The sequence below is a fragment of the Onychomys torridus genome, unplaced genomic scaffold (genome assembly GCF_903995425.1).
Source record: "Onychomys torridus unplaced genomic scaffold, mOncTor1.1, whole genome shotgun sequence".
NCBI classification, from domain to species: domain Eukaryota; kingdom Metazoa; phylum Chordata; class Mammalia; order Rodentia; family Cricetidae; genus Onychomys; species Onychomys torridus.
The window spans coordinates 1-11,871 of NW_023412134.1; the positions used below are offsets into that span (position 1 = coordinate 1).

An 11,871-nucleotide genomic window follows, 5' to 3' on the forward strand; every position below is an offset into this window, starting at 1 on the left:
GTGCTTTGGAGAGACTTGACACCCCAGACAGGAGAATTATGGCTTTAAATCCAACAAGAGACGATCAGAGTTGATGCACTGAGTTCTCCAGCATCACTTCTGCGGTGATCTTGTCCTCCCAGCTCCTGATGTGTGCAGAAAGATTTCCTCAGTTTCCACTCATTAATACCATCTTCATTTCCATGCTTCGCCAGGATATTGACTCCTAAAAGCCAGTCAGAATGGGAGACCGAGCCCCACCAACACTCCAGCAGCTTGCAATCCAAGGGCTCCTGAGGGAGGAGGCCTTGGCCATTTCTGCCCTGGAGGTGATGCCCCCAATGCTGCTCCCAGCAATGTTTGAGGTGGCCTTCAAGAACAGACAGACAAACGTCCTGAGGGCCATGGTCCTTATTTGGCCATTCCCATACCTTCCTGTAGGAGCCCTGATCAAGACCCCCCACCTGGAAAGTTTGAAGGCTCTGCTTGGTGGACTAGATGCCTTTTTTAAACAGATGGATTGCCCCAGGTAAACACCAACATCTGGGTGGAGGGAGGTTCTGTGTGTGCAGAGAGAAAGCAAGCAGAGATGAGGAATATTTGACCAAATGGAAATTAGAGGATTCTGCTGGCAACAGCTTAGAAGATTCTAGAAGCTAAGGCCCAGTCCCAACCATCTTGGGAAATAATGGCAAATGTGGAAGACACCAAAGATTAGATTAGACACAGCCACCTAGGAATACCCCCAAAGTAATATTTGTACTGCACAAATCTATGTGGAGTGAGGCTGGGATTAAGGGGAATGACATGGAAGAAAGGGAGACAGGGCTGAGAATACCAGCATGGGAATGTTCCCCTTTGACAGAGGGTGAGGTTCTAGCCTTGGTTTTACACACAGGGAGAAAGAAATATTTGGAAGGGATAGCTAAAGGGCATGATCTGGTTTGAATAAGCCTGTAAGATGAGTCTTGTCTGATTTGCTGAGGATTCTACCCATTTCTCCCACAGAAAGGGGAAAGTCAGAGTGCTGGATCCTATGGGCATATGGGCTGGAACCTATGAAGGTGACTGCTCTCAACAGGTCGTGAGACATGAGCAGCAGCCCATGGAGACATGTCATGACTCAGGGATGAAGAACAATTTGAAGGTGGTAACTGACCTCCAACTTGTAGACAACGACACCAAACAATATGCCACTCACTTGGTGCGGTGGGCCGAGAAGAAAAAAGATTCCATTCATCTATGCTGTCTGAAGCTTCAGATTTGGGAACCATGCATCTCCAATGTCATAGAGGTCTTAAAATCTGTAGATCTCCAGTGTATACGGAAGCTGCACCTGCGTTCTCTCTGGATAGTTGACATGGCTGCTTTTGGACCTTACCTGGGGCAAATGAGAAACCTTCACACTCTAGTCCTAGAGGGCATCACCAACAACTTCAGGATGGATGAATCCCAAGGGCTGGAATAGGAGTGGATAAGCACATTGCTCTCTCAATTCCCCAAATTCCATTGCCTACAGCATCTCTATATAGATGATATCTACCTTCTAGTTGGCTGCATGAGAGAGTGGCTCAGGTAAGGAAGGATAGAGAGTGTCCACCACCAGATAGAACCCACCTCTTTTTCTTGTAGGTTAGTAGGTTAGTGGGCCAGTCCTTGAAGGTCCGGCCACTGTAAGCCTTGCAAATCCAAGCAGATGAGTTCTCTGCTAAGATACGTGTGACCAGGCACCAGGATGCCTCTAATCGCTCATTTGAGAAAGGTTGTTGGGTGTCCAGAAAGGGACTGATGAATGGGAAATGTGTGACACTGGCACTGAAGTTGTGAGAACAGGATATGGCAGTGTTGAGGAAAGGACTCTACAGGGACACTCTTCATGCTGCTGAAGCTGGTCAGCAAGAGGTGGTTCTTCCTAAAATCACCATGACTGTGCCCTGAGCCTGGCCCATGGTGATACCCAGAGGCCTCACACTAGAATGCTGTGATGTTTGTGAGCAGACCACAAAGGGGGTTGACCTCCATGGACAGAATGAATTTGGGAGAAGGAGTACCACCTGCTTCATTATCAATTCTACTATCCTCTTCAACACCATGTGACAGAAACCCATCTCTGTTCTCTCCCCAGGTCCCTGAAGAAGCCCTTGGAGACCCTATCCATTAAGTACTGCCACCTCTCCCAGGCAGACTTGGATCACCTGCCCCAGTGCCTGAACCTTTCTGAGCTCCGGCATCTGCACCTCAGTTCTCTACTTTTAGCTGAGTGTCTTGGACCACTTGGACTTCTCCTGGAAAGAGTCAAAGCCACTTTGCAAAGCCTAGAACTGGAGAAATGTTGGCTGGAGGATTCAGGATTCAGGGTGCTCTTGCCTGCCCTGAGCCAGTGCTCCCAGCTCACCAAGGTCAATTTCATTGATAATAATCTGTCTCTGCCTCTCCTGATGCAACTGCTTCACAACATAGCCAAACTGAGCAAGCTGACCCAGGAGCTCTACCCTGCACCTCTGGAATGCTACGATCCTAGCGGCCTAGTACTTGTACATCAGTTTGACCAACTTTGCCCCGAATTCGTGGCTATAATAAGGACAGAAAGAAAGCCAAAAAAAGTGACTTTTGCTACAAGACAATGCCATAAATGTTTCAGTTGTTCTATCTATGAGCTGGAGAGCAGGCATTGCCTGTGCAGTCAATAAATTGGGAAAAGGTTACTGCTTGGTACTGTCGTATTTTGTTTGTTGGTGTTCTGAAAAATCAAGCTTGCCCTGAGACCAGGGTGCAGAGCTAGCCACCACTTAACCATAGAGGCCAGCTGGTGGTGGCACACACCCTTAATCTCAGCACTTGGGAGTCTCATTCCTTTAATTCCAGTGCTTGGAAGGTGGAGACAGGATCTTGGCCCCTCATTAGGTCAGAGTAACTGCAGAGGTAAGAAGGCACTGGTGGTTGTTCCTTTGCTTCTCTGATCTTCCACATTATTACCCCATACTCGACTCCTGGGTTTTCTGGATAAGACTAAATAGGATCATGCTTCAGTTCTGAGCTATGGAAAGCTACTGGGGGTGGGGGTGGGGATGGATGAAATCCTCTCTGGGATTACTGCAGCTAGAGACTGTTCCTCACAGAGATCCCACAGCATGAGTAGCTGTACCCTTTTGCCCTTTGCATGTAAGAAATGTTCTGTGTTTTGGAGTTCCTGGCGCGGCTCCTTCACAGCACACTGACCACTCATGCCCAGCATTTCTCTACCTGGGTCTGTGGTTCTGTCTTTCCCCACCACACTAAGCCAGTCACTCTCAAAGCTGTGCAGGACATGAAATCCTAGGGAAAGGCCTCAGCACTGGGACTCAGAGCACATGACTTCCCACAGTGCTCAATGCTTTAGAAACAAAGTGGAATGAAGTGAGATCTAATGAGGTGGCAATATAAAAGCTTGGAATCACACCATTTTATTCTTCATCACAAATAGAGACAGGAAGTCCTACACTTGAGATGTCAGGTTTTTATGTGTTTGTGGCCTAAACCATGGCTAATTGTGAAGGACTATCCATAAAGGATACTACACACAAATAATAGTGGAAACAATATTGGGTATAGACAGCACCTGCCCCTGCCATAGCTGAAATCAAACTAGAGGGAATTCATGTAAGATGGATCAATGGCTGTGGAGCCTGCACGTGGCTGGACTAAGCCCTCTGAGTGGTGAGACAGTTGTGTAGATTGATGTGCTTGGGAGGACCCAAGGTGGTAGGATCAGAATCCATCTCTGGTGCTTGAGTTGAGATTGTGGAGCCCACTACCTATGATGGACCTCCTCGTGAAGCCTTGAGGCAGCGGGGACAGCTTGGACTAGCCTCTATTGAATGTGCCTCCACATGGGAGGCCTTGCCTTCTTGTGGGAGGGAGTAAGGACTGGCTTGGGAGAGGAGGCTGGGAAGGGGCAGGAAGAGGGATGATGAGGAACTTTGATTGGTGTGCAAAGTGAATGACAAAAAATTCTTAATAAAAAAAAACATAGTAATGGGGGGAAAAGCAATTTGTGTTTTGAAGTTCCTGGTGGCTCAGGACTTTTAAAACAACCATTGTGCAGTTGTGGCAGGACAAACTCTGTGAGTTCAAACCTAGCTGGATATACATGGAGAACTCCAGGACATCCAGGGCTACAAAAAGGGAGACCCTGTCTCAAAACAAACAAATAGCCACAACAAAAACATCCCCGTGTTTTCAGTTCACATACTTTATTCCCATCAGTCTAGAGGAGGAAAGAAGCAGGAAGATCTTAATGTGTTTGAGACTGCCTGGATAAGATATTTTTCAGTATCTAGATGAAAAGAATTCCTTTTGGGGTTGACAAAAAGCTGAGATTTGCCTGAAAGACAGGAGCCCATTTTACTGAATTGTATTTGTTCATTCATTCAGTAGCTCTTTATGTACTCCATTTTTTTTTTGTTTGTTTTTCTGAAGAGGAGTCTTCCTCTGTAGCTTTGGAGGTCTGATACTGCAGTTCCCAACAATCCTCCTACTTCAGCATTCCACCTGGTAGGTGGACTCCTGGGAGCCAGCACACCTGGCTGAGTTTTAGTCACATGTGACCCACATGGTTCTGAGTTTTGGTCAACTTGGCCTTAATACCTGCCTGGCAAGAGACATGCACACAAAATCTCTTTAAAATATCCTCTGAAAACTTTGTGACAAACATTGTCACAACTGTGTGATCTTTTCCAGAATAAACAACTGAGAGTTGCATGTTCTCTCATTCTTCAGCTAAGTTAACTACTCAGAAGGCTGAGTCAGAAATATGGCTTGCATCTGCTGCTGTTAGGCAATGGTTCTGAAGGTATAGACAAATGGAAATGTGTTTGCCTAGCATCACAATCCCTAGGCTCTCTCTTCAGCATTGCCTGGACTAGACAAGCTGTAATAAGCCTGTCATCCAGAACTAAAGTCATCTTTGGCTATCTAACAAGATAGATGCCAGCATGGCTATATAAAATCCATTTCCCTGAACAGTTTTAAATATGGGTCATGGAAGGAAATGGTGCCCTTGGCTTTCTGACAGAAGAGGGTGTTTCTGTAAAGACCAGTCTAGCACTGTGGACCGAAAAAAAGTCACCAATAATGGAAGCTGTATCAAGCATGGGTGAACACACCGTTCATCCCAGCATCTTGGATGCAGAAGCAAGATGATCTATATAAAACCATTCAGAAAAGAGCTGGAGAGACGGCTCGGAGGCTAAGAGCACTAGCTTCATTTCCAGAGGTCCTGAGTTCAATTCCCAGCAACCACCACATGGTGGCTCACAACCATCTATAATGAGATCTGGTGCGATCCTCAGGTGTACAAGCATACATACAGGTATAACCCTGTACACTTAATAAAGGAATAAATGAATCGATGAATGAACGAATAAATAAACAAATAAATAATTTTAAAAATGTTACAGCATGGCCAGAACTACATGATAACCCTGTTTCAAAAACAGAATTGGGGGATTGGGAATTTAGCTGGGTGGTAGAGTGCTTGCCTAGCAAGCCCAAGACCCTGGGTTAGATCCTCAGCTCCAAATAAAAAAAAATAAAAAAAAAGAATAAAGAATGGGATTTGGATAAGATGCTGCTTCACACTTTTCACAATAGAAGACAAAAATGGGATTGTCACTTCTTCTAGACAAAGAAACAAATAATTAGTCAATGACTTTGAACCCCTTTAACTTCAGTGCTCCAAGGCAGAAGGGAGCTGATCTCTGTGTGCAGGGCCAACCAGGTCTACATGGTGTCTTCCAGGCCATTCGTGTCTGCACGTTGAGACCATGTCTTCATCAACTTTTGTGAGCTGGATGGTGGCTCAGGCTGTGTTGTACCTAACCTGATCTGAAATACCCTCCACTTACTGGGGTAGCCAAGGCTTCAGGCCCTTGCCTATGCCTCCTCCTCTCCCCCTCACTATTTGCATATAATACAATGATGGGTTTAAGATTTCAATTTGGTTTCTTTCTCTTTTTGTATGTTTGGTTGTTTGGTTGGTTTCTCTGTGTAGTTTTGGTACCTGTCTTGGATATCACACTCTAGATCAGGCTTCTCTCCAACTCATAGATATCCACTTGACTTGGTCTCAGGAGTACTCAGATTAATGGTATGTGCCAGCATTGCTCATCCTTTTATAAGAATTTTAAAGCCATGAAATGGGCAGGATGGTGGCTGTGTATGCCTTTAATCCCAGCATTTTGGAGGCAGAAGAAGGTAGATCTCTGTGAGTTCAAGGCCAGCCTGGTCTACAGACTGAATTCCAGAACAGGCTCCAAAGCTACACAGAGAATCATTGCCTTGAAACAAAAAGCAAACAAAAACAAACAAACAAACTAAAAAACATGAGACTACCTGAGACCATCTGGAAAGAGGGTGGGCTAAACAGACTGTCCTGTACCACTGTAGATCAGGTCTCCAAAAAAACAGAGACTGTTAAATGGAAGAAAAAATAGATGTCCAAGATGTCTCAGTAACTCACACCAGTAGTTTCGGCCACTGGGGAGCTAAAATAGGAGAAATAGTCTGTAGTGTGAGTGAGAGGCCAGTCTAAGCTACATAGCAAGAGCACACCTCAAAACAAACACAAAAGCAAAAACAAAAATAAAAACAAAAGAATGAGAAAACCTTGTGTGATATAGGGTTGTAAGCCCAATATCCCATTGTGGAAGGCAAGTGGATAAAAAAGTCTGTGGCCAAGTAGGGCTAAATATTGACTTCCAGGCCAGCCTCAGAAAAGAAAATTACATAAATAAATGAGCCAAGTAGCTGATTAATAGCTTAAAATGACCTGGACACAAACCTGAGTGGCCACCATTCTTTGAGGAGTGGCATGACACCAGAGATCTTACATGGCCATCCTTGAACCCAGCCCCTTCCAAACTTCTGGGATGGGCCTCAGCTGGCGAAATGATGGTCTCCCATGCATGAAGCCTGGATAATATCTCAGAAAACCACAAATAGGACACAAAGATGCACATCTGCAATCCCCTGACTCTTGAGAGTATGACAGAGGAACAGAGACTCAGGGTCATTCTAGATTCCTAGCTGGGCCACCTGAGAACCTGCCTCCAAAATTGCTGAACATGTGAAAGAAAGTACAAATGAATCTGTGTTGACTTAGACGCAAAATGTTCCGGCAGGTGTATCCACTCTAGAATGTTGTTATTGTGTTTTATATTTCTAGTTTAATTTTTTATTTATTTATTTTTTTGGTTTTTCTGTGTAGTTTTGGGCCCTCTTCCTGGAACTCACTTGGTAGCCCAGACTGGCCTGGAACTCACAGACATCAGCCTGGCTCTGCCTCCCGAGTGCTAGGATTAAATATGTTCACCTCCACCGCTCAGGTAGGTTCAATTTTTTTAATTTTGACTCCTAGCAGCAGTTAGATGAGTGGGAGGATGGTAATCCTGCCAGGTAGATGCTCAAAGGGGCTTGTCCTGCTGAAGGGAGTGGAATGGAGGCTTTGAGAACAGCAGACAAGGAGTCATGGCACAGACTGCCTGATCCCACAGGTCTCTCTGGCAAGCTGTTGTCTGACACCAGGCAACAGCTCTCAGTGTTGTCCATCCGTTTGGACTGGGTTTTATCATGTAGCAGGGTGGACACAACATTGCAGCTATCCTCCTGCTCCTCCATGCTGCTATAATAACTGTGAGCACACTAGGGAAAGACTCTATCAACTGAGCTGAATCTCCAGTACTCTAATCACAAGAGGAATGCACTCACACCATCTCCCCGCCTCAGTCTTCTGTGTAGCTGTCCTAGCCATTGACTGCCACAGCATCCAGCACAAGCCCTGATCAGCTTCATGAAGACCTGGACAAAGGTCCTTTACCAAGGAATGACATTCTCAGCTCTATGCTTCAGGTCGATCGTGAGACACAGTCCAGTAAATGATGAGCCAAATCAATTCAGAACTATGTTGTTCACACAAGAATAAACCTTAGGTGTGGCAGCTCACACCAAAACAAAAGGCAGATGGAGACAGGAGGATTGCTGAGCCTAGGAGCTCTGCCTAGGCCACAGGAGTTCCAACTAACCTTAGCTAACTTTAAAACCCCGTTCAAAACATTTAAAACATCAATACACAGATCAGCAATTAATGACTCAGTGTTTGTGATTGGATCAATGAATGAGTTTTGTTGTTGATGATGTTCTTGCTTTTGTTTTACTTTGTCTACACAGGGTGTTGAAGACAAATTTCTGACAAGTCTTATTAAATAAGAAACACACAGCCAAATACAGGGGTGCAAGCCAAAGTGATCAGAGCAATAGCTGCCAACTAACCTTAGCTCACCACTTCACCATAGCTTCCCAAGAGAGCCTCTTCCGGTCTATCTAACCTTAGCCTTTATGGCCTTCCTCTTCTGCCTTCTCATTGTCTCTAAGCCCAGCCACATCACTTCCTCATCTCTGCCTGTACATACAGGCCTCCAGGTCTCTAGGGTTGGTACTGGGATTAAAGGCAAGTGTCACCAAGCTTGGGGGAGTCCTTGAACACACAGAGAGTCTCCCCGCCCTGTGATCGGATTAAGAGCATGTGCTACCACCACCTGACTTCTATTTATGCCTTTCTATGACCTCTGATCTCTAGGAAAACTTTACTTATTAACATACAAATTTAAAAAATCACATTTCAGCCCAAATAAAACATCACCACAGGTGTCTCTTGATATATGCCTGCCTCTCTTTCCCAATGCTGGGGTTAAAGGCATGGGCCACCATAACATGGCTTCAGTGACCATTAATTAGCCTTGCTTAAGTTTTTTCCCTTGGATAAGAGTTTGACTAATGTGTGAAACTGAATTAATTGTGAAATAAAAGAAAAGAAAGAAAAATAAACAAAAAGCAAATGGGAAAACAAACAAACAAAGAAGATATAGAGTATGTTTGAGAGGGCTCAGCAAATAAATTTGCTGTCTGCATCAGGGCCAGGGGACCTGACTTTTGTGTGAGGAACAAAAAGACTGATTGTTTGTTTGTTTGTTTTTCAAGACAGGGTTTCTCTGTGTAGCTTTGTGCTTTTCCTGGAAATACCTTGTTAGCCCAGGCTGGCATCAAACTCACAGAGATCCACCTGGCTCTGCCACCCGAGTGCTGGGATTACAGGTGTGTGCCACCACCGCCCGGCCAGAAGACTAATTCTTTACAGTTGTCTGCAGACCTCCATTTCCTATGGCATGTTCGCATAAATGCATACCACAATATAATAAAGAACACCTAATTTTGTTTCATTAAGACATTCTGAATTTATGAGGAGGAGAGTTGGACTTGTGGGTAAGAGCATATGTTCTTTCTGAGGACAGTGTTTCAGTTCCAAGCTCTCTGCTGTCTCTACTTCAGTATTAGGGAATCCATTGCAATTGTTCAGATGGAGTCTTGTTTGAGTATCTTAGTGAAGTGTCTACTGCAGGATGTGGCCTGTATCTAGGGGAAGGATTACTGATAAATATTGTCCTTTTCTATCAGCTGGCAAGGTACTGTAAAAGGTGGCTTGAGAAAGGTAGCTTTGGATAAAGCAGAGTGATGATGAACAGTCTCAGTATATTCAAAGCCCTGGGTTGGCTCAACAGCCCCAAAGAAGTAAAGAAATGTTTGATTCAAGTTCTAGGTCACAGATTGTCTCACATTTGTTGATAGGTTGTAATGCTGGTTGAAATTCCTGATGAGTGTACCAAAACCTTGAAGCTGATCATATTAGAGCCAGCAAGGGCAAGGGAAATACTGACTTCAACATCAAAGTCATCAATCTTCAAGAGGAATCCATTTAGATATTTCCTTAAACCCCAGCTGGACTGAAATAACTACCAAGACCAGGATGGCCTCACACTCACTGAGATCCAGCTGTTTCTGTCTCACATGTGATGGGATTAAAGGCCTGAGCTACTAGAATTGACCAGTTTTGGTGTTGGAACAGGAATGGCTCTAGAGCCCATTAAGACTAGTGGAAGACTTTTGCCCAACATAAGACAGTCATCTTGGTTTGCTACATATTTAATTTGTATGTGTAGGCAAGGAGAAAACTTGTGTGAGCTGACTCTCTCTCTCCTCCGACCAACTGTATTGGCCCTAAAAGTTTAACTCAGGTCCTTCTGCAAGGCAGCAGGCACCTTTATCAGGAACCATCTTGCTGGCTGAGGTGATTTAGTTTAAGTAAATTAAGTATCAGAAAACTGTTTGTCCATTCAATTTTTCTGATAATCTTGAATGGGATAAGGGAAAATTAGTATTAGAGAGCTTTGTAAAATCTCATTTCAGATATGTATCTGCTCCAGGTATGGTGTCCCTGCTCTAGGGAGTCAGAGGCAGGCATATCTCTGTTCTCTTTTCCTTCTGCCACATGGTTCCCACAGGGACAAGATTTCCTTTACCTGCTTAGACATTGACCAGTTCCTTAAATTGTTTCTATTACTATTGTAGCACCAGGCTGTCTACAAAGGATAGTCTAAGTCATTCCAAGAAGCTGCAAGCTACCACCTGAGAGGTTGGATCCCTGGGCCTTTGACTGACTTAATTGCTTTAAATGAGATCTACCTTCATGGGCTCCATGTTCCAACAGGTGTTCCACAGACTTCAGACATTAAATAATCTCTGGGTGTAGGTGACTGAAAAGTTAGAAACTAGTTTACTGTTTCAGTTTCTCCCTGTCTGTATCTTTTGTTGATAGTTATTTATTTTATTTAGCTTTTTTATGGGGTGGGGAGGGAGGTTGGGACAAGGTCTCTATAAATAGCACCAGTTGTTCTGGAACTGGTTATGTACATCAGGCTTATCTGGAACTCACAGAGATCCACCTGCCTCTGCTTCCCAAGGCCTTAGGACACCATGCCTGATTGTCAGTGCCAGGATTAAACGCATGGGCTGCCAAGCCCCCTTTGTTTACTGGGAGTCTCACTATGCTTTGTTTAATGTATGTTTGTTTTTGTTTTATTTATTTAATAATCTCACTATGTAGCCCCTGGCTGTCCTGGCACTCACAAAGATCTACCTATCAGGGATGAGAAAAAAGAAATTACCCATCTCCCTCGGCTATTTTTACTTAATTGTTTTTTTTAAAGTTATGGTCTGGTCTCAAACTCTCAGTGTTGTAGAGAATGACCTTGAATTTCTGATTTTCCTGCTTCCACCTCCTGAGCCTTAAGACTACAGGAGTGTAGTCAACCCAAATAGGTTTGTCGAAGAAAACATTAAAGGCAAAAAAGTCTACTGAATCTACCAGGCTGAGCTGGATCCCCAAGGGAGACCTTGCCTTGGAGGTAGTTGGAATGGGGGGACAATGAGGGGAAAGGCTAGGGGATGTGAGGAGGAGGACAGAGGAATCTGTGGCTGATATATAAAATTAAATTAATTAATAATTTTTTAATAAGTGGACCAAATCATGTCCAGCAAATTTGAAATACCATGAAAAACCAAATGTATGAATAATAGGGATAGAAGAAGGAGAAGAATACCAACTCAAAGTCACAGAAAATATATTCAACAAAATTATAGAAAACTTCCCCAATATAAAGAAAGAAATACCTATGAAGATAAAAGAAGCTTACCAAACAAACATGTATAGGCTGGATCCAAATAAAAAATTGTCCCCTAGCCACATAATAAACAAACCACTAAACATACAGAACAAAGAAAAAATATTAAGAGCCACAAAGAATAAAGGCCAAGGAACTTATAAAGGCAAACCCATCAGAAGAACACCAGACTTCTCAATAGAGACTATGAAAGCTAGAAGGTCCTGGACAAATGTTATGCAGACACTGTAGACCATGGATGCCAACCCAGACTACTATACCCAGCAGAACTCTCAATCACCATAGACTGAGTAAACAAAATATTTCATGATAAAACCAGATTTAAACAATACCTATCCAC

The 11,871-nt window shown here is 43.9% G+C and overlaps 1 protein-coding gene across 1 annotated transcript; it reads left to right on the plus strand.

Moving 5' to 3' along the window:
* The first annotated feature begins 221 nt into the window (after positions 1-221).
* Positions 222-2,669, plus strand: LOC118575522 (oogenesin-1-like). Its single transcript, XM_036176033.1, has 4 exons — positions 222-508; positions 988-1,285; positions 1,448-1,554; positions 2,105-2,669. Exons 1-4 carry the CDS (start codon positions 222-224, stop codon positions 2,667-2,669), a joined length of 1,257 nt encoding a protein of 418 aa, XP_036031926.1.
* Positions 2,670-11,871: the final 9,202 nt, after the last annotated feature.

What these genes read in the sequence shown, in the direction of transcription:
- LOC118575522 (XM_036176033.1), top strand. Translation starts at nt 222, where the DNA reads ATGGGAGACCGAGCCCCACCAACACTCCAGCAGCTTGCAATCCAAGGG. An exon ending in AAACAGATGGATTGCCCCAG is followed by an intron (nt 509 to 987) that starts GTAAACACCAAC and finishes TTTCTCCCACAG; the next exon opens with AAAGGGGAAAGTCAGAGTGC. An exon ending in TGCATGAGAGAGTGGCTCAG is followed by an intron (nt 1,555 to 2,104) that starts GTAAGGAAGGAT and finishes TTCTCTCCCCAG; the next exon opens with GTCCCTGAAGAAGCCCTTGG.